This window comes from Vanrija albida (genome assembly GCF_041260175.1).
Source record: "Vanrija albida strain AlHP1 chromosome Unknown contig_1, whole genome shotgun sequence".
NCBI classification, from domain to species: domain Eukaryota; kingdom Fungi; phylum Basidiomycota; class Tremellomycetes; order Trichosporonales; family Trichosporonaceae; genus Vanrija; species Vanrija albida.
The window spans coordinates 490526-515155 of NW_027191420.1; the positions used below are offsets into that span (position 1 = coordinate 490526).

Genomic DNA, 24630 nt, shown 5'->3' on the forward strand with positions numbered 1-24630 from the left:
GCACTCGGCGTCGGTCGTGCACTGCACATAGAGTACATCGCTGTCTGCACGCCTACATGCACTCGCTCGCCAGCTATTCCGGCACGATCATCAGATCCAGATCCACCCCTCCTCCCCCGATCGTGCGGGATAGCAAGCGCCGCCAACCCAACACGCCGCCGCAGCCAGCGCCGCCGCCACACCCCCCTGCCGCCAGTGCAGCAACACGCACACGCCGACGCCGACGCCGATTCCCGCACGCCGAGCACTCGGGCTGCCTGGCTGGCAATTAATTTTCAACCCAACGCCGACACGTCGGCAATGGACGGTCGGTGCCGTGGCGCCGCCGCCACCCCCTTTCCTGGTCTCAGGGCGCGACAGAACGGCGCAGAAGGCGACCGACGTCGACGTCATGACTAGGGCTGCAGAGAGCCGATCTCGTGTCGAGCGAGCCGAGAAGAGGAGCAGATCTGCGCGAGCAAGCAAGCGAGCGAGCGCTCTCCGTGCTGATCCCGACTGAGGCCGACGACGGCCGTCGACTCGACACGGCGGCGCACGGTCCGGTCTCCGGTCGTGGTCGACCAGCACCGACCGCAACGTGCTGCTCGCCCAATTCCATATGGCGCTTGCTGCGCTTGCTCGCGCTTGCGGATCGCCAAAAGGCAGCCCTTGCCCTTGCCAATGGCTGCGTCGCCACTGCCGGCGGCAGTTGGTGCTGCGGCGGCAGTGCGGACCCCAGCCGCAGCCGCAGCCGCACACGCGCCGTCTACTGCCGTGCGGTGCGGGGCCTCGGGGCGAGCGCGCACGCAGCGGTGGGCAAGCACGCGGTGGTGACTGCTCGCGGCGGGGGTGACTGCCTCGTGTGGCAGGCGGTGGTGATGGTACACTGTGGCTGCTGGCTAGCGCCGAAGCGACAAGCCGTGGCGGAGGGTGGCTCGTGGCTCGTCTTTGCCGAGTTCGCCACACCCCGACCTCTTCTCGCCCGCCTTCCTCGCCTCTTCTTTCTCGCCTCTTCTGCATCCCCTACGCCGACGGAACTCCCGCAGCGACTCCCCCCTGCGCCGCGCCGCAGAGCACGCGCGCACGCCGACGCCGCCGGCCTGTGTCGCTTCCCGAAGCGAAGGCACAGTGCGAGTGCGTCTGTGTCCTCGCGATCATCGGCAAGCCCGCACACTTATTGACAATGCAAAGGTCATATCGTCCAAAAGGTCAGATATCCCCCCGCACCGCGCCGTCCACTACCGCCGAGAACGAGTGACACGCGCCGTACGGTGCCGCGGCCGCAGCCGCACAATGGCCGGCTGCCGCTGATATCAGTGTCTAAAACAAGCCGTAGCCGTCCCTGAGCGTCAGGCGACGGAAACGACCTGGAAATTTGTGGCCTTGTGTGTCATCGTCGAGCGAGCCGGAACGCAGCGGAGCGTGCTGCGAATACCTTGCATGGGTAGTGCATGCGGTCGCGGCGGGCGCCGTCGCACTGCGGTGGGTGTGGCACGCCCGCTGCTGGGCTGCACGCGCCAGCCATCCGCCTCGTCGTGCCAGTGTCCCAACACCGCCGCCTGCCGAGCCGATGCCGCGCCGCAAACTCTGTATGCATGCGCGCCCGCGCCTCGGCCCCCCGCGACATCGCCGAGGTGCCGACCCCCCGACCCCCGAGCCGGCATCCCCGCGCGCTCATTCCGCAACGCTGCAACCCCGATCGGCGGGGATCGCCGCCTGCCTGCGTAGACTGCTTGGCAGCCTCCACCCCGCCCTGTCGGCGCTGGGTCCGTCACCGGCGGCCATGGGGCTGGGGCCATGGGGCGGCCCGGCGCCGCGCCGCGCCGTGTTGGCGCTGGCGCCCGCGCTGGGTGCCATGCTCGTTTGCGAGGCAGACGTCCGTACGCTTCCCGTCGCTCGGCGCGCAACTGACCACGCCAAAAGTCGCCGTCGCCGGCACTCGCAACGGCCAACGCGCCGCCCACTACCGCCAGCCCAGTCGTACAGGCCCGTGCCCCGTGCCGCGGCGCAGGGACGCTGCTGTTGCGTCCGCCTGATAATTAACCCCCGTGCGCCGTGGCGTGGCGTGGCGCGCGCCGGCGCCGGCTCCTGACCCACGCGATCGGACTTGACTGGTGATGGCGGGCGAGGCGGCTCAGGACGCCTGAGATCTGTAGCTAGCGACGCCGCCGCGAGGATCCCTCGCTCCCTCGAAAATGATTTACCACGTTGTGGCGCCGGCTCGGCGGCGCTGCCAGACGGCTGCGCACCCGACGCCACCGCCGCGCCGCTGACGACCTGCGCGTAACCTCAACTGCCGGCTTGTTGTTGCTGTCAGCAGACGCATATTTTTTTTCTGTTGCCGTGGCGCAGCGAGCGGACCGCGCTGCATTGATATTGGACTGGGCGGCACGGACCGGCGGCGTGCTTCTGCCAAGTCTGTTTCTCTGGAACGCACGCGCACGACCGCGTGCTGCCACCACCCACACGGCAACACGACGTGAAATCAGTCCCGCCCGCCCGCCTGCGTCCCCCCGCGTCCCCGGCGCGCCGCGACTCGATCCCGGCACGCGTCTGGATCCATCCACCTCACGGCCGGCCGGGCCGTCGGAAGCTGTTTTTGGCATCAACACGCAAGGTCGACCGACGCACGCACAGCAGCGACGACGACGCACGACGCGCACCCTCTTTCTTCTCTTAACAACATCCGGACCGAGCCACCGAGGACCACCCCCATTCCAGCGCCCGGTGACTTATTTGGGTTTTGGTTTGGTCTCGGCTGGGGTAATTTCAGTGCCTGAGCATCATCCCCCGTCCTGCTTTCGTCGGTCGGTCGGTCGGTCGGTACGTCGGTCGGTTTGTCGTGAGCCACCACCACTCCCACCCACCTCGCTCTCGCCGTCACTCTATCGGCCTTGCCGCCGTTAGCAGACAGGCTTCCAACCTCACTGTCACGCGCTCGCCGCAACCGCCAGTCAATCTCAGCCACAAGGCCGGAGCATACGCCACAAGGAGAAGTCGCACGGCCCGCCAGCCCCGCCAGCGAGCGTATCCTCCCCACCTCAGTGTCCATGTCGGCGAACGAGAAGTAACCCTCGCCATCTAGACATCTCCACCACCCATGGGCAGCGGTCTTATCCTCGCGTCGATCGGTACGTACTTGGCCTGCTTGCACTGACACCCAGGGACCGTCGGCATCGACATTCTCGAAGCGCCACCAGCCCCGTCGGCTGCCCCCGCCGTCGCGTCCCCCGGCGTGCCCGCCCTCTCCCCGTCGCTGCTCGACGACCAGTCGCGCCGGAGCTCGGCCGCAGACGTCCTCCTCACGCCGCTGAGCAGCCCGCACCCCCCTCTTCCCGCGGCCGACGCCCATGGCCCGGCTTACGCAAGTGGCACGATCGGCGGCGGCGCGCTGTACGCGCTGATCGGGGCACGCATGTGGATCGAGCCGGGCCAGCTGCGCACACTGATCGACGCGGCTCCGAGGGCTACGGCGATCGCCGCCGCCGTCAGCAGCGCCCAGCCCAACGGCTCGGCCCCCGCGCCCGCTCCTGCCGAGCCCGAGGCAGAGGACTTTCCCCAGCCACTCGAGGCCCATTTGTCCCAGTACGGCCGCGACATGTGGGCGTACAACCGCCAGCCCGGCCTGCGTGCCGTCAGCGCATACCTGTGGTACGACGGCGACGGCAAGCGCAAGTGAGTGGCCGTGTTGGAAAAAGGCCAAAAATTATACCAAAACACGCCCCCTGCTGACGCAAAAGCTACACGCCCATCGTGAGCCCGACGGTGCGCACCGCCGCACAGATCGTGCAGAGCCCCCTCTTTGGCGCAGAGTATCTGCACGTCTCGCCGCCGTACGCGCCGTCGCATCTGCGGGATCTGCTCGACTCGCTTGCGGCCGAAACGGCGTGGCGCCCAAAAGTAGTGTTTGAGCCACACCCCGAGATCATCAACCCTGGCGAAAGGGAAGCCCTCGAGGCCATTGCGCACCGGCTCCATGTCTTGTCGTGGGTTTTTCTTGGCGTCGCAGTGGGCTGACGACAGGCCGAACCACGAAGAGCTGCTCAAGTTCTACGGGATCGCCACCCCCGAGCGCGGGGAGCCGACCGTGGCGGCCGTCGAGTCCGTCGTCGAACACCTGCTTGACGTCGGCGTGGGCGAGGACGGGGGCGGCATCATCGTCGTCCGGTGCGGCTCGCAGGGCGCCTGTGTCGCCACGCGCGCGGGCGGCACCCGCTGGATCCCGGCCTACCTCGACACCTGCCCCCAGCGGGTCAAGGACGTGACCGGTGGTGAGTCGCCCCTCGCCTCGCGTCTTCATCGCTGACCACGCCCAGCCGGCAACGCCTTCATCGGCGGCTTTGTCGCCGGCCTGCACTACACCAGCGACGCGTACGAGGCCGGCCTGTACGCGACCGTCTCGGCGTCGTTTGTGGTCGAGCAGCGCGGCCTGCCGAGCTACACGCCGAGCCCGGCGCTCGCGCCTCTGCCCTCCGCGCCGCTCGGCGCGCCGTCGCCCATCTCCCCGCTGATCGCCCACGACGAGAGCTTCTTCGCCGTGGCGAACGGCAGGGCAAAGCCCGATCCGAGCGTGCCGGACATGTGGAACGACGAGGCGCCGCAGTCGCGGCTGGCGAAGCTGCGCGCGAGGGTCGCGTGGGCGTAGGGGAGCGGAGCGGAGGCGAGTTCAGCGTCAGCGGAGGAGTGTGAAGGATCAACACCAACTTCTGGCTTTATAGCCACAGCAAAAGTACATACCTCATCAGCATAGATCATAGAGCATAGATACATATCATACAACCTCAATCTGTCATCACGATGCAGTAGGCACAGCAGTAGGCGCACCGCCCGCGGCCGGCAGGGGGGCCTTTGCAAACTCGGGCTGAGTCGCCCTCCCAGACCAGTACAGGCGGCCCGCGACCTCACCAACGACCCAGTCAAGCCCCTCGTCGAGCCCGTCGCCCGAGATGGCGCTGCACGGCACAATGCGCCACTTGTGCGACTCGATGGCGTCGAGGCCCAGCGCGTCGCGCACCTGCTCGAGGCTGAGTGATCCCGCCAAGTCCTGCTTGTTGGCGAAGACGAGCAGCGTCGCGCCCGCGAGTCGCTTCTGTCAGCCCCGCACGCAGCCCGCACCCACCTCCTCGCTCAGCAGCGCGCGCAGCTCGTCCGCCCCGTCGCCTAGCCGGAGCGCGTCGCTCGAGTCGACGACCCACACCACCGCGTCCGTCGACTCGAAGTAGTTCCGCCAGTAGGGCCGGAGCGTGCGCTGCCCTCCGACGTCCCCTGGGCGTGTCAGCTGGCAGGTCGGGGAGAAAGAAGCTGCGCACAAATGTTTAGCGTGTACTCGCCCCGCACGAGCGTCTGGATGTTGAACCCCAGCGTCGGGGACACGGTGGTCACGTCGCCGCCGGATACGCGCTTCAGGATTGTCGTCTTGCCCGCGTTGTCTAGGCCGCTGGGGCGTTAGTGGGAGCGACGGCGGCACGCACAGAAACAGCACGCGCATCTCGCGCGCCTTGGCCTTGTTCTTACGGATGATCGTGAGGAGGCCTGTGTGGGTGAGTGCGGCGCGAGGAGCGGGGACGAACCCATGGCAGGTGGACCTGGGTGTTGGGCTGCCCGCTTCTGGAATGAGATGGGTGCAGAGGCGCAGAGTCGAGCGTAGAGTCGAGGTGTCGAGAGGACAAATGATGTCGAGCGAGGCCAAAGCCAAAGTGAGTCCCGGATTTCAGGCACGGATGAAACGCGTAAAGAACGGATCGGCCTCCACCAGACAGCGTCGACTTGTCCATCTCCCTGCAAGACCATCACCGACGTCAGCATTGCTCACACGCTCGTCTTTCCACCCATCAGACACCCCTCCAGCCCCAAGAGCAAGCGCTGGGATACAGAAGCGCTCGACTATCCCGCTGCCCCTTCACCGGCCCCGCCGCGATGCCGGCGGCCAAACCCAAGGCGGCGACCGACGCAGCCCCGCCCTCCCAACCAGATACCCGGGAGACAGCATCGCTCAGCCAGGATCGCGGTGGTCTTCTCGAGAAGTTTGGCAGATCTGCCAATGAGTTGATCTTTGGCTCCATCGTCGTCTTTGGCATCGGCTCCACTCTCAGCATCTTCTTCGCCCTGCAGCGCGTCCAACTAACACCACTGTACAACGACCTCCCCCTGGCGCTGCACTCGCACCTCCTGTTCGCGGCCTTCACTGGCATCGCCACCTTTGCCGTCGCCTTCTCCGGTTTCAGAGTATTCCCGGGTGCCGCGAGCGTGTCGCCAACAACACTCGCGTACGTCGCCGCGCTGGGCGTCGATCTCGCTGCTCTGGGCGGACGGCGGCTGGGGAGCCACCTCGGCGGGTGGCTCGGGCCAGAGTGGGGCGCCTTTGCAGTGCAGCTGGTACTCGGTGTACTCCCAACAGCCGGGATCGCGGGGTGTTCCGCAGCACTTCTTGTGAGTGGGTTGAGGGGCGAAGCTGATGTTGCAGCGTTTCAGAGTGAGCCAGGAGCCGAAGACGACGCCGCAAGAGGAAACGCCAATGGACCGAGTGAACCGAGCCGTCGCCGCTGCCATAGCTCTGGTGTGCACTGTGGCCGGTGCCGGTATGGTGTGGCGTTTGCGGGACAGCGCGGGCTTCGTGATCGACCAGTATGGTGCAGACAAGGACTCCTGGATCTCACACGCCGCGTCGCACCCAGAACGAGCAGTAAGTTGAGCGGCGCCGCGCAGTGCTGAAACCGAGCTCCTCGTGGTCTCGGCGGCCATGCACTTCGTAGCGTTCGTCGTTCCGTCCAAATCTGGTGAGCAGCTCGGCCCCCGCCGGCCCGCCCCCCGCCGTCGGTCCCTCTTCACCACCCTCCTGCCACACGCTATCCGTGTGACCCACATCGCGCTCGTCGGTGCAGTGTGGTATGTCTGGATCCACAACGCCGCTACCCCGCCCTACGCCACGGCCGATGGAAGTCTTTTCGTTCACCGCTCCGTCCGCGGCCGGTCAGGCCAGGTCGTCGTCGCGGACAACAGGCGCGACGGGTACCGCTTCCTGCGGGTGGACAACTCGCTCGTTGGCGGCCGGTGGTTCGAGTACGACAAGAACGCGCGGGGTGGCTACACGCCGCGTCTGGGCGACTCGTGAGTGTGAGCGCGGGCTCGGCTGACAACTAGCATTTTCGCGGCGTTCTTCGTGCAGGAATTTGGGTGGTTCGCGCAGCGTACAGCCGTAGAAGAGGCTGCTCGTGGCTTCGAGCTGCTCACGGGCGTCGATTTCGGTGCGAGTGTGGCAGCGCCAGACCGTGCACTCATAATGTGAGCTCACAAACCAACACTGCTGACCCACAGCGGCCTTGGCGTGGGCGTGGCGGCTGTGTCGTCCGTGAAGAGAGGCGTCCCCACCGACTACGTCGGTACGTGCTAGCGTCATCTACCAAGCTGACCACAAGAATACGACGCCGAGGTGGCCTCGGCCGCACGCGACTTCTTCGGGATGTACCCCGAGAACGTGACACACGCTGCAGTCATCGGCGATGGCGCCGACTTCATCCGCCGCGCAGCCGATGAGGCGCGCAGAGGCTCAGACCAGCGTTGGTCGATCATCGTGCAGGACTGCTTCAGCGCAGGCGAGCTGCCAGTCGAGCTGTTCACGCGCGAGTTCTGGGCCGACGTGCAGGACGTGCTCCAGCCCGGAGGGGTGGTAGTCACCAACGTTGTGGGGCTGCCGGGCAGCCTGACAATGCGCGCGGTGGCCGTCACGCTCGCGAGCAGCTTCGCCCAGTGCCGCGTCTTCACGGACGAGAACGGCGGGCACGACCCCGAGGAGCGGGACAAAGTCCTCAACACGGTCTTCATCTGCTCAAACGCGCACGACCCGATCCTGACGTTCCGCCGCCCGACCAGGGCCGACGCGCAGGGCTCGCCGTCGCGGGCCCGCGTGTACTCGTCCCTGCTGAGGAGTAACGAGGTGCAGATTGAGGAGATTGTGCAGGACGAGGATTGGGGCGACGAGAGCATGGTGCTCCGGCGCGGGAGTGAGGTGCCCGTCTTCTGGCAGAAGGACCTCGCCATCTCTGCGTGGCACTCGATGCGGAAGAGTGAGTTGGCAAGCCGCTCCAAACCGCTCCCAACTGACACCCCAGTCTTGACACCCGAGATGTGGATGACCTGGTAAACCTGGTAGTAGTAGACTGTAGCAACACCCATAGACGCCCGACACCCCCTCTATGCACAACCAATGCATGGCACCGGGTCCCCCCGCGTGCTCGACATCAAGCTAGTGTACCCCTGGTACTAGGCTACAGATAACACCTGACGAGGCCCTTGCCGGCCTCGGCACCCATCGACTTTGCCAGGCCGTCGACCTGGCCCTGGAGGCAGAGCATCTCCAACCTGCTTGGCTCCTTTGTGCCGCCGCGGATCTCTGCCGAGATGGCGGGGAGCTCGGGCTGGTTGGCCTTGCGCCTGCGGGCGTTCTCCTCCTCGCGCTCCTTGACCGTCTGCTCGTGCTTTGACTTCTCGCGGCCAATCTGGCGCGTCATGAAGGCGAGGTTGTTGGCCTCGTGCGTGTGCAGCGTGAGGCCGTCGAGCGTGTTGCTCAGGTACTGGGGCAGCGAGTGGGGGAGGGGGTTGACGAGGGGGAGGAAGGTGGGGGGGAGGGGGACGGCGGGCGACGCGAGCGCGGGGGCAGCGGCGGTCGCGGGCGTCGTGAGGGTCGCGAGGAAGGCGTTGATGAGCGCGGGCGACGACACGGTGAGGGGGAGAGGCGTGAGCATGGTGGCGGCGGTGAGCTTGTGCTCGCCGAGGCTAGGTAGTCAGTACACAGCACATCATCCTCGTCCAACGACGCCACTCACGCCGTCACGTCCCATCGTCCGCTCTTGGCAGCCTCCTGGGCGCCCTCGGACAGCTTGTACGCCTTGATGCTGAGGTCGGACGAGTTGGAGGCCTTGCCAGCGTCGTGGATGATGAGGATGGCCTTGCCGCGGCCAGCGGCCTTCTCGACGGCGACCATGAGGTCGACGGCGCCGCGGGTCACAAATCCACCGTTGTGGGTCGAGAGGTAGACGCCGACGGGCGAGTCGGGGGTCTGGACCTCGCGGAGGTGGCCGAGCAGGCGGTTCGAGTACGAGTGGGCTTTTTTGGGTCAGCGTCTAGTTGGGTGGCAAGGTCGCCTCGCCTGGGGCCGGGCTCCAGCACGCTCCAGCTACTACTCACCACCGAGCGAGGTCTCGCCAGCGGGGAGGGCGAAGCTGTCCTCGACCTCCATGACGCCGTCGAGGTCGAGGCCGAGGAGGACGCCGAGCGCGTCGGGGTGGCTGGAGAGGTTGGTCGGCGGGGGCGCGTTACGGTCCTGCTGGAACGTGTTGGGCGGGGGCGCCGGGAGGCTGTCGGTGCTGTGCTTGAGCACCTTGAGGAAGACGAGCGACGAGAGCTTTACGCTCTCGACGTCGCGCGCCGCCTCGACGTCGAGGAAGCCCTCCATGCGCGCGGGGACCTTGGCCGGGGCCGGCGCGGGCGCGGGGGTAGGCGCCGCCTGCGCGGGCAGGGACGCAGCGATCGCTGCTGCCATGGACGTCATGATGGCGTCTTTTGGTGTGTGTGGGTGTGTGGGTGGGGTGGGTGGTGCTCTCGGCGGCGTTGAACTCGACGTTTGAGATCGCGAGCTGCCAGTGCCAGCACCAGTGCACGACCCACGCCGTAACAATGGAAAATCGAGACGGGTGAAAACTGCCACGGCGTGGACAGGGCCGGCGTTAGCGGGGTTATCTTGGGTCAGCGTTTCTGGGCTCCTACGAGGCTCAGATTATGCATAGAGAGGGTAGAAAGGCGCAGCGGTAGTGCTGGTCCCCAGCAGAGAGTAGAATGCATGCATTGGGGGGGAGAGAGGTGGTCCCCAGGTGGCTCTTGGGGAGACGCTGATCTGCCTCGTGGGTGGTGCATGCAGTGTCAAGCCTGGGTGGGGCGCACGACCAGCGTGTCGCCACCTCGCAGGTCCAAAATGGCTCCGCTAATCCGAACCGTAACTTCCCCTAATTAGGAACATCTGTATTGCTCCTTGCTGTTTCTAATCCAACTTCGCCCTTCCCTCCCCTCTGTTCACAACCCATGCATATGCCGCAGAGGCGACTAAGACAACTATCTGACCCTTCCTGTTCCCGTCCGGTTCTATGGTACATGCTTGCTGAGAGCCCACGCAGCGAGGCGAGCACTCTAGTGAACGATATCCTCTGAGACGAGTCAGCTGGCTCCCATGGCTGCCACACCCACCCCAGTTGCGGCCCTTGGTCTTCTGCACCGTGTCGTCGGTGACCTCCTTCTTCGAGAAGTAGCCCGCCTGGATCTGGCGCGTGAGCAAAGATACGGAGAGGCTACCCACCTTGGCGTCGATCTCGACACGCCCGTCGGCCGGGATCAGCTCCTCGGGGATCTCGTACCGGTTCTTGACCGTGATGCCCGACTCGATGATCGCGTCGTACTTCATGTTGCTCATCGAGATGAGGTTGGTGATGTGCTTGATGCCGAGGAAGTGGAGCACATCAGGCATGAGCGCCTGGTGGCGCGCGTCCTTGACGCCAGCAACGACGGCCGTGTTGTTGAAGTACTCGGCGGCCGAATCACCACCACGCTTGCGGCGGTTGTACACCATGTACTTGACGACCTCGCCGAGCGCACGGCCCTCCTTCTGGAAGTAGACGATGACTCCGACACCGCCGCGCTGCGCCGTCTTGATGGCCTCGGAGATACCGAAGATGAGGTACGGGCGGCACGTGCAGATGTCCGAACCGAACACGTCCGAGCCGGAACACGAGTCGTGCGGGCGGCAGGTGATCTCCGTGTTGGGGTCCGAGAGCTTGGCCGGGTCGCCCATGATGTACACCGTCATGCCACCGATGGGGGGCAGGAACGTCTTGATGTCTGGGCGGGTCAAGAGCTCGGGGTACATGCCACCCGTGTCCTCGAAGAGGGCGCGACGGAGGGTCGACTCCTCGATGCCGAGGCGCTCGGCAAGGCCGGGCAGGAACCACACGGGGTCAATCGCCGCCTTGTATGTGTTGATCTCGACACCCTGGTCCACACCAGGGAAGGCAGGCAGCTCTGGCGACTTGATGACGATCTCACCATCAACCGGGAACTCGCCCTTCCTCGCCAGCACGTCGAGCTCCTCAATCTTGATGTGCGCCATGGTCTGGGAGATGGTCGGGCGCACGTCCAGTCCGTCGGCATACTCCTTGGACCAGACCTCCTGCGACATGGCGCCCCACGGGTCAAACGACACAATCTTCCAGTTCTTGTGGTTGCCGGCGTCGCCGCGGCCTGTGCCGTCACCAAACCAGCCAGGCTGGGGCGAGAGCACGAATGGGGGCTGCGGGGTGAGTAACCGTGCCACACACGTGTGCCCCGCATCACACCCCACAAACAACAACACTGCTTGCGCCACTCACATGCGTGTTGGTGAGATCCGGGCGCCAGTCGGGACGCAGCTGGCCCATGGCGATGCTGAGCGCACGGTAGATCGAGTACGAGCCGGCGTGCGCGCCGATGGCGTTGCGGATGAGCAGGTTCTTGCCGATGCGCGAGCAGACGACTGGGCCGCGCTCTCTCGCCGTGGCTACAGTGCGTCAGCAGTGCACAACAACCACTCAACCCCGACTCACGCCCCGCGCCCCAGTTGATCGGGACGGGCTTCACGCCAGCCTGGTAGGGATACGCTGCATGTCAGCGGCGTCATCGCTCTCACGTACTGGTGAGGACCACACGCGAGGGGTACAGCCCCTTGTCTTTCTTCTTGCCATCCGCCGAGGGGGAGGCGGGGTTGAGCGTGTCCGAGATGCTCAGTCTGCCGTGGATGTGTCCCGGATGGCCTCCGCCGTTCGCCACGGCGCCGAGGCTCATGGCGATGCCCGACGGGGGCGGGGACGTGCTGAGGCTCGACGCGGCGGATCTGAGCGCCTCAACGCCGCCGCCGCGCGGGCTCGCGTTACCGGGGATCGCGAATGGCCCGGCGGGCCCGCACGGGATGTTGTCGATGCCCGCGAGGGCGGGCGACGGAGGCTGCGACGACGCCGCGCTGCCCTTGCGCTGCGCGAGCGTGAGGGCTTCGACCTGGCACGTCAGCGGAAGGAAGGGGAGGGGGAGCGAGGGGACAGGGCATACCTGCGCGGCGAGCTTCTCCTGCTTGCTGTCGAGCTTGTGCAGCAGCTCGAGGACGGCTGACAGGTCGGCCATGGTGGGGTGGTTGTGGCTGGTCGTGGGGTGGTGTTGTGCTAGGCGGGCCGGGTTAGTACTGCTCAGCGGGATAGGGAGAACTCACGATTGAACAGAGAGTATAAAGGAGGTAGGAGGAGCAGTGGGGGTGTTGGGGATACATGGGGGAGGGGGGCTACGGTGTTGTGACCCGCCATCGCAGCGCCGCCGCGCCGCCGGTGACCCGTTGTCCGCGTGGGTGGCCAAAGCCGGCCATATCGGGAGTCGCGTTGGTTACCCGAACGACGCCTTATCTCGTTTAACAATGACCTCATAAACACCGCAAGGGCACTGGCTCGCTGGGGGCGAGATGCTTATCGTCACCACGCGGACACCTGCATTGCCATGCAGGCAATGGGCCAACAACACAATGGCCTACATGCATCAGCAAGAGGCAAAGCCGACTCGTATGGCACAAGCAGCACATCTTGGCGCTGGGGCGGTGATGGCGACGTCGACCAGCACTGATCAACAACGTGGTGCCTGACTGAGTCGCGTCGTTGCCTAGTGCACGCACACTATCGCTTCAGCGTCTGGAAGCGCGCTCAGGCTCTCACACACCATGCATAGTCTGCGTACACTGTACACCGCGCTCTAGGTCATGCTAATCATCGATCACAATCACGTCCTCAGGCTCCGCCTTGACAACAGGAGCCGCCTCCCCAACAGCAGGCGCGGGTGCTGTGCCGTTCGTCACTGGCCGAGCCTTCTTCTGGTTTTGACGTGGTGGGGGAATTGCCGACGGTAGTGGTATAGGCGTGACACCCGCAGCCATTTCCTTGATGGTCTTGAGGTTGCGGATGTTGTACCGGGTTCTGCAGGTGTTAGTTCTGCAGCCGTTATGCGGGCGAGGCATGACGCCAAGACGACTCACTTGCACATCAGGCATATTGGGCGGACTTCGCAGTAAACTGAGAGGGTAAGTTGCTGTCAAGGACATTCGTTCAGCAACCTACTACTCAAGCACACGCTGCACACAAAGCCAACATCGACCACGTTGTTGTGACAGAAGCAGACGGCCCTGAAGTCGACGGCATCTTGAGGAGGCAGAGTGAACGGCTGGTGCCGCAGTGATGGTGGCGGGAGATAGATGGACTGGTGGTGTCAGCACATGTCGTCACTCGCAGACGATACACGTACATGAAGGTACTGGAGAAGACCACCCCTGCCATTCCAGCGCCAGTAGATGCCATTTGTCAAATGCGCCGCCTGCTGGAGGAAGATGGGCGGCGCGGTCCTCGTGCTCTCGGGCGGGAGAGTGAGTACATCGATGGGGATTTTCTGACACTGTCAGCTTCCTTGCGGTGTCCGTCAAGCTCACAATCTTCTGTGCCGCAAAGACGAGGTTCATCAACCCGACGTATCCCTTTTGTCCACCAGCGCCGCCAGACGCCTTCGACTCTGATGCCCCAGTGCCCTCTGCTCCACCCGGCGTCGCGTTGAGCACCAGGATACGCGTCTCTGGCGCCTCGGGGTTTGAGTTGCCGCTGGGACCGGCCGATTCTCCAGCAGTCAAAGCCGAGACAGGCGCTTCTGCGGGCTTGCGGCGATTGATGTCTGCCGAGTGAGCTGGGGTCCCTCCTCACTCGGATACTCACAGCACAACGCCTTTGTCAACGCCGACACCAATGATGGGGGCTCTGGAGTGGTCAGTTATGGGCTATCGTGCTACAGGGGCTCTGACACCCACCATTCAACTGCTCGGTGGCAACTGGCACCTCCGCGAGCTCCTTTAGCCTCTCTTCGAATCTGGAGTCGAGGAGCTGGAATGGCCTGTAGAAGTTGGGATTTGGGCGCGACGCCTCGGTTTCTCCCTCCGGTGGTGGATACAGCAGCACTCTGAGGGCGTTAGGTTGAGCATACCTCGGTGACCTACGCCTTCCCCGCCGACGCGCCGTACACCACCACCTCGTTGCCCCACCGGCTTGCGAGGTGGGCGTTCAGAAACACCATGAGGATGGTCGCAAACTCGGTAACTGTGATCGGTGACACGGGCGCCTTGTCCTTCTCCCCAGTCTCTGGACCCGGGCTGGGCGACAAGCTGGACAGGAGCGACCATGAGAGCGGATGCAGGTCGACGACTGCGATGAGGAGCGATGGGGGAGAGGTTTGGGGCCATGACCCCGGCCCTTTCGATGACGACGGCTGATGCGTCGGCGCCATTGCTGTCAGCTGTTGGCTCGAGTTGGAGATGGAGTGTTGGACAAGAGCAAGCTGCTGCTGCTGGCTCCAACATGATGCTCGTTGTCCTCACTCGATCGAGCAGGCGAGCTGATGCGACTGGGTGGAGGTCAGCCCACGTGTCATTTTTCTGACTTGGGAACCTCCACCGACGGATTCAAATTTATCACCCGCTCCTTGGACCGAAGTTCAAGATTTCTTGAAGTTGGTGAGTGTGGTGGATTGCATCAACGACCGACCGACAACCTCGTCCATCTCATCACTAGGTGCTGATCGCTGCGACTCACACAGCGCGACACAATGCCCGCGCCAGTGCCACAGCCGACCATCCCCCTCCACAGGGTGCGGTTCTTTGACCACACCCCGTCGCCCATCACCGCCCTCGCCTTCACTCCCCTCCCTTTGCCCCCGGCGCGTGATCCTACAGCGCAGGCGCCCAAGGGCAAGGCGCGCTCCGAGTCGGAGCAGAACGAGCTTGGAGCTCTTGTTGTCGCTCGCGAGAACGGAGAGGTCGAGATCTGGGAGTATGTCCACCCAGAGAGCGGCAGCAGCGGCAACTGGGTCCTCCTCAAGGTGAGTGCGGCAGCTGCCTCAGTGCTGACTCTAGACCCTCCCGCCAACCCTCACCCACCCGACCATCTCGCTCATGGCTCTGGCTATCAGGGATCCGGAAAACTTCCACACCAAGCCGTACTCTGTGCCCCGTGTGTCGGACCTGCGCTTGTTTACGGCCGGCTCGGAGTCGACCGAGCTCACGGAGCGCTGCCTCGCCAGCGGCCGTGTGTTGGTGAGTCACCGAGGCTGGAGCCTTGAGTCTGTGTTCTGACTCTCTAGCAAACATACCCTATCCCCTCGCCTCCCCTGTGGTCGATGAGCGTGTCGCCGACACAATCGCTCCTGTGTCTGACCACCAACTCGGCCAACCTCCACTTCGTCTCGATCCCACCGCCGCTGCTGCCCGGCAGCGTGACCCAGCTCGAGCCCCCTCCCGCTCATCTTCTCCGCTCAGACGCCCTTCCTTCGCGCACCCGAACGGTTTCGGTGGCATGGGGCATCCCCAAGCTCGTGCAGGAAGATGACGAGTGGGTCTGGCGTGACACCTACCTCGTCACCGGCAACTCGGACTCTTCGTTCCGCCGCTGGGAGCTGCCTCTTCCTGCCACGGCGGGCACCCCCCAGGGACGTGTTACGCTCAAGTCGCGGGCCGTGGTCGAGAAGGTCGGCAAGGGAAGCAAGAAGGGTGCCCACAAGGGTACGATTGTTTGGGGTGTCGGCGTCCTCCCCGACAGCAGCATTGTCACTTCCGACTCGCTCGGCAATGTCACCTTCTGGGACAGCAACACGATGGCCCAGCGCCAGTCATTCCGCTCGCACAAGGCCGACGGCATGAGCTTGATCATCGGTCCCGGCGGCCGCACCGTGTTCACATCTGGACCGGACCAGCGCGTATGCCAGTTCACTGCGGTCACCAAGGGCAACGGCAAGACCGAGTGGGCTCTTACGGCGACCAAGAGGATCCACACGCACGACGTTCGTGCCCTCGCCATCTTCCCTCCTTATCTGCCGCTGCCTGCCAACCACCCTTTCACCCCCCGCCCGCTGAACCCTGGCCTCGCACCAATCCTCGCTTCTGGCGGCTGGGACATGGCTCCCGTCTTCACTCCTGCTGCCGCCCCCGACCTTCTGGCCGAGAAGCTCCGAAGCCCGCTTGGCAAGGACAAGAAGGGCCAGCACAAGGTCGTGTTCGAGGAGGCGTTCTCGCGCAGGCTCCCCATGTTCGGAGGCGAGCGTGGCACGACCCGTATTTCGGTGTCGCGCGGAGCACGTCTTGTTGTCGGCCGCAAGGACCGGTCCGTCGGCATCTGGACTGTGCTTGAGGACGAGCAGGGCTGGAAGAAGCTCGTTGAGATGGACCTGCAGCTGAGGACCAATCTCATCTCGTCCGCGGTTTCGCAGGATGGACGGTGGTTGGCTGTGTCGGATCTGTACGAGACCAAGGTCTTCCGCCTGACGCAGTCCCCGACTGGTCGCCTCCGTCCTGTTCGCGTCCGTGGCTTTGTCACCACGCTCATCGAGTCGCCCGCCCTCAGCGACGTCGGCATTCCTCAACGCGGCTGTGGCGCGTCGTCGCTGCTGTTCACCCCCGACTCGGGCCGCCTGGTTGTCGCGTTTGCCGCCTCGGCCCACGTTGCCGTTCTCCAGCTTCCTGATGAAGACAGTGGGGTGATTTCGGTCGCACGGTCCTTTGCCCCTCAGCACACTATTGTCGGCGGCCGCTCTGTCCGCGGAAAGGCCTCGCGGAGGAGGAAACGCCGTGCTGCCAAGGCTGCGGCGGACGCTGATGGTGATGTCTCGATGACCAACGGTCACGCCGAGAGCGACGACGAGGAAGAGGACGACGAGCCAGTGGCGAGGTCTGGCGGCAACGAGCCCGCGCCCTGGGTCACGGCCATGTCTGCGAGCGACGACGGGCAGTGGCTCGCAACGTCGGACCTTGGTGGCAAGGTCACGGTCTTCAACCTCGACACGCTGCAGCTGCACGCCCTGCTGCCGACCCTGCCGGACGCAGCCGTGTCGATCGCCTTCACCCCGACGCACCCGTTCCTCGCGATCATGCACCCCAGCAACACGCTGCAGTTCTACCACCTCGACACGAGGCGGTTCGTTGCGCCGAGCCAGCAGCTTGCCGTGCTCAACAACACGCTGCACGGCCTCCACGCCGGCGTCGAGGGTGCGTCGTTTGAGCCTACGCGCTCCAACCCCCGCGCGGCCAAGGTGGTCATCTGGGCACACGACTGGGTTGCCACTGCGCGCCTGGACCTGGACCTGGTAGCGAGGGCCGTCGGCAAGCGCAGCGGTTCGCCGTCGGTTTCGATCGACGGATCGCCTGCGCCGATGCCGTCCAAGAATGCGCTGCGCCGCAAGCGTGCCCGCGAGGCGCGCGAGCAGCTCGAGGCGTCTTCTGCCTCGCCGTCGCTCGCGGCAAGCTCTGACATTGGCGTGCCGGCGTCGCCCACGTCGTCGCTGGCGCGCAGCCTGGTGCACAAGTCTGCGCCGAGCAGCGCCAACGACCCCGAGTTTGTCAAGGTGGCGACGGACAAGTTTAGGAGTGTTGTGGCGGTGGACTGGCTGGAGGAGGGCGAGATGGTGCTGGTGGAGCGGCCGTACGCGGATTTCGTGGGCGAGCTGCCGCCTGCGTTCTGGACGGGGACGTATGGGCGGGCCTGAGCGAGCCGCGCGCAGCGCGGCGAGCGGGGCAGGGTCGTCGCGATCGCCACACCACAACCTACTCCACACGATTATCCTTTACAGCGCATCTCATCGTCACAGGCTACATGCATATCATTTCACAGTACGGCGGCGGCTACGGGCGGGGCAAGGACTACAGGGTGGCAAAGGGGTGGCAAAGGTGTACAACTGCGTGTCAGTGGCGCGGTGACCGCGACCCACCTAAGTCGGCAGGCAGCATTGGCTTGGGGCCGCTCGCTCGCTTGCTCGGCGCTGCGCGCCTCGCTCACGACGACAGGTTGACGCAGCTAAACGCCTCAAAGTGCGCCATAACCCCCGGGAGGCTCGCATACGCCTCGTAGCTTGCGCGCTCAGCAAGCGGCGTGCACGCCGGCGGGGTGAGGGGCGAGATGGACGTCGCGGCCGAGCACACGCGCGGCCAGTCGGCGTCGGTCATGCTCCCCGTGCTTGTGGCGAGGTGGGGCATCGGCGGGCGGGGTTGGGCGATGGGGATGGGCGCGGACATGGTAGCTTTGCTTGGTGGGTGGCGCTGAGAGCGGCGACGTCGCGAGCCCCTCCCTCGCTCTTATACGCACCACCCCCTCGGGCACCGAGCCCGAGAGCTTGAGCTGCCCAGATCGCTCGCCGCGTGATCGTCCACTTGATCCCCCCCCCCACCCCCCCGGGGCCTCGGTCCCCCGCAACCTGCGGCATCCCAGATCCACCTCGGCCACCTGGAATGCCGCATATCACATGCCTCTGCGTCGGGCAGCACTAGCCTGCCTGGTGCCACTCCCGTTGGTGTGGTCGTAAATAAACACACTTGAACGCGCCGACGCAGCCGACAGGCACACTGAAGTCGCCGACCCCGCTCACCCCGCTGCCCAACTCCACATGTTACCGTTACATAGTCCACAGCCCTACTGATGGGTGGTAAAACAGAGACCGTCGGCCGCGCAACGCGCGCGCCAACAGGTCATGGTACAAACTAGTCGCAAAGAGATACTGCACAGACCCCGGAAGTGTTTGTATGTAGCCAGCCTACGCCTGGAGCGGCAGCCTAAGCCTGGAGCGGCTCGAGGAAGCTGCACATCGCAACGCCGATCGCGCCGTTCTCGGCACAGCACACCACCGCGCCGTCATTCTCCACGCCCACCGACGTGTACGGGAAGTCGCGCAGGTCGGCAACGCGCCCGACCTCGTGGTAGACATTGACGAGGTCGCCCGTGGCGAGCGGGAGGAACAGGAGACCCTGGAAGCGCTTGTTGCCCAGCTCGGACGGGCTAAAGTCGGCAACAGCCTGGCAGCTGTACAGCGTCTTGGAGCCCTGCCAGCTCACGCTCGCGTCGGGCTCGTTGGACATGACCGACGCCGACGACGTCGTCGTGGTCGACAGCGGCGACGACTGGTTGGGCTGCGACCGGTGCTTCATTGTAATCGTCAGCACGTCCGAGTTGCTGCCGTTGACAAGGCCGAGGGCGGCTAGCGATGGGTCGTTGGCCGTCGTGGGTGACGACTGGCCAGAGTGATCATGCCGGGGGTAGATCGGCGTGGACGGCTTGGACGGCGAAAAGCCAAAGCTGTCAAACACAAGCCCGCTGCCCTCGAGTGGGATGCGCGGGAGACCAAACGAGTGTCTGCCAATGCTCTCCTCGGTCGAGTCGGTCGACAGGACCGTGAGACGAGAGTCGGAACGCGAGTGTGTCCGGGAGCGATCAAGCGGTGGCACCGATGCCGTCGATCGGTTGCCCGCGCCAGTAAGGCTCAAGCCGCTGCTGCTACGGTTGCTGCTCTCGCTGTAGGTGCTGTCTTGTCTCTGCGCCAGCTGGCTTGGTCTGCGGAGCAGGCGCGAGCTGTTGCCCGCAGAGATAGACCCGCTGCGCGACAGCGCATCGTCTCTCTGCACGAGCGACATGGATCTCGCCCGACCAGTGCCAGACGATTCGCTACTCTCCCTGCTGCGCGACTTGATCGATCGGCTCGACGGCGTGTGGCGCAGAGGGGGCGGCTCAGAGGTGTTGCTCGTAACGCCGGGGGACAGCACCTCGGGGACAGTAGCTGGTCTGCCGCTGAGGTCGCCGCTCACGCAGCCGATCCGCTGCAGTGCCTTGTCGGCAGACGAGTTCTCGTTGTAGAACATTCTGTGGATGCCGCGAGCATGAGAGACGCGCCGCTCCTGCTTGGTAGCCTGGTCGATAGGCCGCATCGTGAGATACTGGATCGCAAACAGCTGGACGCGGTCACGAATGCCCTCGTAGAAGCGAGCCTGGGCCATGACAAAGGCCGACATGGCCATCTCGAAGATCTTTTGGTGGCCCTCGAGGAACGCAGGCAGCTCTTCGAGGAGTTGCGTGTGGATAGCCACATAGTCACTGGCCTCATTGAGGAGCAGCCTGTCGACCGTCTTCTTGGCCTGCTTGAAGGCAACGTAACGCGCGTACTCGGACGACTTTCTGTTGAGCTTTTCGATAATCGTCATCGGGTTCTTGGTCGCGTCTAACAGCTTGCCCAGCATGAGCATGATCGAGTTGCAAACCTCCGAGTTCTACACGTCAGCTGGCTGTCAATCACCAGCGCTTACCATTTCGGTCCACACCGTCGCCAGGATCTCCTTCTGGACATTGTGGTACGCCTCAATCTTGGCCTGTGGGCGTTCGCTTGGAGCAGCACCAGAGAGCGAGTACAGTTTCCAAAAGTCGTTGTTGACCTCGCCCTCGGAAGTGAGGAGAATCTTGGTGGTCGAGGCCCACTCGAGCATCTCCTTGCCGACCTTTCTAACATTCTGCTCGCCTTCTTCGAGCCTGTTGACGAGCTCCTTGAGCTGGCTCTGGGCGTAAGGCGAAATGTCTAGAGGGATGCCACCAGAGTCTCCAGGCGTGCTCGAGCCAGACATGGACGGCGATTTGTCCTTCTTGAACCGCCTGAGCGCGAGCAGACGACCACCAGGACCAGGGAGCTTGGTGTCCTTGTTCACGCTCGGGATCGACGGTGACTTGCGAATCACGCTGGTGATGACGTCTTTGCGGCGCTTTGCATCGTCGATCTCGAGCGCCAGAGCACGGGCTTGCTCAGCGGCAACTCGGATGTGATGGTAGTCGGGGTGCGAGGGCGATGTGCACGACAGCAGATCATCAAAGAGTAAGGGATACTTTGTGATACGCTGCACAGGCTTGATGAGCATCGAGTCGAGGTTCCACGCGTGCGTGCGCGATTTGACTCTTAGCCAGCAGTCGTTGAGGTACGCAGCCGTTGCTGGGTCGGACATCAACTCTGTCAGGCGAACACTGGCAGTCGACTGGCGCGCGCAGTAGTAGGTGTAGAGCGGGCGAAGTCTTGGGAGCTGGGGAGGTCAGCAACGCGCGTAAACCCCACTCACCATCTTGGAGAAGACTTCTCCCAGGCGATCCGAGCCACGCTCTCCAGAACCATTAACCAAGTCTTCCTCCGAACCCATGGCTGTTTCGAATGCCTCGGCGAGCTCGTTGGAGAGCTCTGCCAGCTGAGTAAGATTGAGGAACACAGCCTTGATGTCGGCTGGCTGCAGTGGCCTGCCAACCGGCGGGCCCATCTTGGCGAGCAGAGCCGCTTCCGACTGGGTCGGCGTTCTTGGCGACGACCCGGCCGGGGTGTTGATCGACAGGCTGGAAGCAGCAGTCGACGAACCAGAGGGGTAGAGCGTGTCCATGGACGCCATCGAGCCCGTAATCGGAGTGTGCTCGATACTGCGGTCAGAGTTGCCGCGCTCCCGAGGAGTGTTGTTGCCCCTGAAGACGGGCGACATGAGGCCACCAAACGCCTTGGTGAGGTCGTGGCCGCTGATTCGGCGCTCATGGCCGCTCCGTCGCTCGTGCACGCTCTTTCTCTCGTGGCTGCTGGTCCGATGCCCGCCACTCTCGGCCGCACTGGTTCGACGCGCATCCTCACTGCCTGGTGTGCCGTACGATGAGCTTCTCTGCGAGTGCTGCGAGTTGACCCGTGCGCCCGAGCTGTTGCTCGATTCACCGTTTGTGCCGATGGAGTGGTGGGAATCGGGTCGAATGTAGCTGCCGACATATGCCTGCTGTATCAATTGAAGGTCCGTGGCATGGGCGCGTTCTGTGTTGGCAATCTCGCGGATGAGATGAGCACGCTTCGAGAGAGACGAGGTCGCAGGCGACGGCGGGTAGAAGGGGAAGACCATCGACTTGGGCCTCGTGTGACCCGACTGGCCGGGGCGCAGATGCGCAGGTCCAGTCTGCGAACGCGCGTACTTTGGCGAGGACTCGGTGTTGCCTCTGGCTCTGGTTCTTGGCACGGGTAACTGAGGCATTGACGGCGAGCGGGTGGCTGGCTGGTCGGCATTAGGGCGGCTAGGTGTGGTGGGGGTGCGAGGGATCGAGCCGTCCTTCGCTCTGGGCGCCGACTGCGGCGACATGGCCGGCAGTGTGGGTAGTGCCTTGCCGTGCAGGTCAACCGAGGTATGGCCCATGTTTGCAACATGGCTCTGCGTCTCGTCAGCACAATGTCACGAGATGGCACTCACTTCCTCTGAGCCGACCGCCGCCGAGCCCCGGCGAGTTTGTCCCGAGTTGCGCTTCTGGCCCCACTGTAAGCTGTCGCGAAGGCTGTCTCTCTTTGGAAGCATGGTCAAGGGTTCGTCCTCTTCGATGGGGCTTTCAGTTAACTGGGAACCATGATTGAGGACGGCTGGGGGTTGCAATTGAGACAGGGCGGGAGGGGCGCCGCCTGCTCCACCCACAGACCACACATTCTCCGAGCATGCCGGTGCAGAGGGAGGTGCCGATTCCTGGCTGTAAACCGAGGGGAAGTCTGGTCGCTCAGTCGTCGGGAAGCGTGGGGTGCCTTCTTCAACAGGTGATCCGACATGCGACAGCGGCGGTGCCGACATGGACGTCAATGGTGCGGGAGCGTAGGCAACATTGTTGAAGGACGGCGGCGACGAGATTGCGGCTTGTGCTGCGTGCGGCGGTGGCGGGGTAGCGATCATTGTGTCGCCGCTGGCTGGTGCCGTCGAAGGCTCTGAAGGAGGGAAGGTCCAGGTTGCGACGTTGCCTTCGGTGGCTGCGGCAGCGGCGGCGGCGGTGCTGCCGGGGGAGGCGGCAGGTGACCTGCCGACTTGGGCCGCGGGAGAGGTCGGGGCCGTAGTCGACGTGGACGCTGCTGCTGATGCTGCTTGGGGGGATGACCTTGGCAGAGGAAGAGGAAGGGGAGGAGGGGAAGTGGCCTCTGCGTCTGGACGAACGGTTCGGACAGAGGCAATCGACTTTCTCGAAGATGTCCTGTACAGTCCTGGGCCTCGCAGTGGACTTCGCGCAGGGACGGGCGGCGCCTTGATGCTGTTTAGATGGTGGTTTGGGATGGGCGGCGGGGCAATGGTCAGTCCTGGCGACTTTCTATCGGGTCGAGGGGATGTGGGTGGAAGAGATGGAGTTGTTGTTGTCGCCGTCGTCGCCGCCGTCGTCGTCGTTGTCGGCGGCGTGTTTTGCTCGGCGCCGTCTGATGACGAGGCCTGTGCGTCGTCGCGTGTTTCGGGGGCCCCATTGTTGCCTCCGCCAACACCTCCGCTCTGACCACCACCACCACTACGTCCTCCTCCTTTTGACACTCCCTCTTCCACACTCGAATGCGCCATGCGTGGTAACCGGCTCTTACTTGGCGTCGCGGCTCCCGAACGACCAGGCGAACTCGATCGCGACGACCCAGCAAGATCCTCGTACAACCCCATGGCCGGCGACTTGGGCGAGCCTCCTAGCGGAGACCCGTTGGCGCCCTTGTGCGTCGGTGTAGGTATGCGAGAAGCGCGATTTTGGTTGTCACCGCCGCCATTGAGAAGAGGACTTTGGTGAGAACCAACACTGCTACCGCCTCCGTAACCATCGTCGTCGACGTCGTTCAAGTCGACCACGCTCTCAATCGACTCTGCACCTTCCAGAGTCGGCGAGGTGGCGCTCGGGGGCGACAATCGCGGGTCCGAGCCACCGACAAGCGAGTGATAGCCCGTGCGCTGACGATTGCCACCAGGTGTCGATGTCGGTGCGCTGTCGCTGACGTGCGTTGGGAGGCGCGACGGTGACGTCGGTTGTTGGGGGAATGGCAAACCCGCACGCTGCGCAGAGCCAGGCGTCGACGGTGTGGGACGGGGCGGTGTGGGCTGCTGGAGGGCGATGGAAGGAGAGGCGGGGGGTGGTGGTGACGCTGCGAGGAGTGCGTCGAATGTGGATGCGGTGGGCAGCGGCGGCGTCCTCGCTGGCGAGGTATTTGTACTGCTGGGGAGAGAAGGGACGTGTGCCGAGCGGGGGGAAGCGCCGGCCACCCGACGGGGGAGAGCGGACGAGGAGCGCTGTTTGCGAGGACCAGAAGAGGAAGAGGACGAGGATGTGCCTGGTGGTGGTGCTGGCGCAGCCGAAGATGACGACGACGACGGTGCTGTACCCGACACCTTGCCAGACGCGACGACGCGCGAGGCCCCGTCCGAGGAGGGTGTGCGTTTCATGGCAGGCGCACGCTGGACCTGAGGCTGGCCCATGCCGGGGATCCTAGCATCGGCCGAGCTGCTCAATGCTGGTGCGGGCGATGCAGCTGACGGGCTCGTGCCAAAGGCGCCTCCGGGTGGGCCGGATGGAAGCGAGGATGCAGCGGCTGGAGGCGACCTGGCGTCCCCCCACGAGCTTCCAGACACTGGACCATTGCCGTCACCCCTGGTATGTGTGCTCTGCGACGGGCGGCGCGTCGACGACGAGCCGAGGACGCGGATGCCCGAGCCCGACGACGGAGCTGGCGGGGGTGCCTGCTGCTGCTGTTGCTGCTGACTCGAGCTGCTCGACGACGACCCCGAGCGGAACTTTGCAATCAGCGTGGGTTTTGACGGCGTGACCGAGAGGGGGATGCGCGAGACGGAGGCCGGAAAGGCCATAGTGCTCGCGTCTGGCGGGGACGACGGCGGGGTCGCGAAGGGCGTGTTGGACTGGGACGACGACGACCCGCGCGAACTGAGACTGGTAGAAGAGGGGCCCGTCACCAGTTCACGAG

At 64.6% G+C, this 24630-nt stretch overlaps 8 protein-coding genes across 8 annotated transcripts; 3 read left to right on the forward strand and 5 right to left on the reverse strand.

Annotated features, from left to right (window-relative positions):
- Positions 1 to 3079: 3079 nt before the first annotated feature.
- On the forward strand, positions 3080 to 4624 carry Q8F55_000223 (uncharacterized protein; the record flags this gene model as incomplete). Its single annotated transcript, XM_069348878.1, has 5 exons — positions 3080 to 3110; positions 3144 to 3654; positions 3720 to 3965; positions 4003 to 4250; positions 4296 to 4624. 5 exons carry the CDS (start codon positions 3080 to 3082, stop codon positions 4622 to 4624), a joined length of 1365 nt encoding a protein of 454 aa, XP_069212422.1.
- Positions 4625 to 4771: 147 nt separating this feature from the next.
- Positions 4772 to 5553, reverse strand: ARL2 (ADP-ribosylation factor-like protein 2; the record flags this gene model as incomplete). Its single annotated transcript, XM_069348879.1, has 5 exons — positions 4772 to 5065; positions 5099 to 5244; positions 5289 to 5416; positions 5451 to 5511; positions 5550 to 5553. 5 exons carry the CDS (start codon positions 5551 to 5553, stop codon positions 4772 to 4774), a joined length of 633 nt encoding a protein of 210 aa, XP_069212423.1.
- Positions 5554 to 5895: 342 nt separating this feature from the next.
- Positions 5896 to 8119, forward strand: Q8F55_000225 (uncharacterized protein; the record flags this gene model as incomplete). Its single annotated transcript, XM_069348880.1, has 7 exons — positions 5896 to 6408; positions 6443 to 6661; positions 6698 to 7086; positions 7120 to 7260; positions 7294 to 7358; positions 7395 to 8042; positions 8088 to 8119. 7 exons carry the CDS (start codon positions 5896 to 5898, stop codon positions 8117 to 8119), a joined length of 2007 nt encoding a protein of 668 aa, XP_069212424.1.
- A 124-nt stretch (positions 8120 to 8243) lies between these two features.
- Positions 8244 to 9526, reverse strand: Q8F55_000226 (uncharacterized protein; the record flags this gene model as incomplete). The annotated part of the gene is made up of 3 exons (XM_069348881.1): positions 8244 to 8751; positions 8802 to 9081; positions 9163 to 9526. The coding sequence occupies 3 exons, from the start codon at positions 9524 to 9526 to the stop codon at positions 8244 to 8246; spliced, it is 1152 nt and encodes a 383-aa protein (XP_069212425.1).
- Positions 9527 to 10158: 632 nt separating this feature from the next.
- On the reverse strand, positions 10159 to 12174 carry Q8F55_000227 (uncharacterized protein; the record flags this gene model as incomplete). The annotated part of the gene is made up of 6 exons (XM_069348882.1): positions 10159 to 10175; positions 10216 to 10288; positions 10325 to 11311; positions 11391 to 11557; positions 11691 to 12051; positions 12103 to 12174. 6 exons carry the CDS (start codon positions 12172 to 12174, stop codon positions 10159 to 10161), a joined length of 1677 nt encoding a protein of 558 aa, XP_069212426.1.
- Positions 12175 to 12796: 622 nt separating this feature from the next.
- On the reverse strand, positions 12797 to 14355 carry TFB4 (RNA polymerase II transcription factor B subunit 4; the record flags this gene model as incomplete). Its single annotated transcript, XM_069348883.1, has 8 exons — positions 12797 to 13007; positions 13067 to 13103; positions 13149 to 13287; positions 13333 to 13473; positions 13514 to 13749; positions 13791 to 13832; positions 13883 to 14031; positions 14069 to 14355. The coding sequence occupies 8 exons, from the start codon at positions 14353 to 14355 to the stop codon at positions 12797 to 12799; spliced, it is 1242 nt and encodes a 413-aa protein (XP_069212427.1).
- A 318-nt stretch (positions 14356 to 14673) lies between these two features.
- Positions 14674 to 17601, forward strand: UTP4 (U3 small nucleolar RNA-associated protein; the record flags this gene model as incomplete). Its single annotated transcript, XM_069348884.1, has 3 exons — positions 14674 to 14946; positions 14981 to 15160; positions 15208 to 17601. The coding sequence occupies 3 exons, from the start codon at positions 14674 to 14676 to the stop codon at positions 17599 to 17601; spliced, it is 2847 nt and encodes a 948-aa protein (XP_069212428.1).
- Positions 17602 to 18661: 1060 nt separating this feature from the next.
- On the reverse strand, positions 18662 to 22588 carry Q8F55_000230 (uncharacterized protein; the record flags this gene model as incomplete). Its single annotated transcript, XM_069348885.1, has 4 exons — positions 18662 to 20146; positions 20183 to 20941; positions 20978 to 22084; positions 22124 to 22588. 4 exons carry the CDS (start codon positions 22586 to 22588, stop codon positions 18662 to 18664), a joined length of 3816 nt encoding a protein of 1271 aa, XP_069212429.1.
- Positions 22589 to 24630: the final 2042 nt, after the last annotated feature.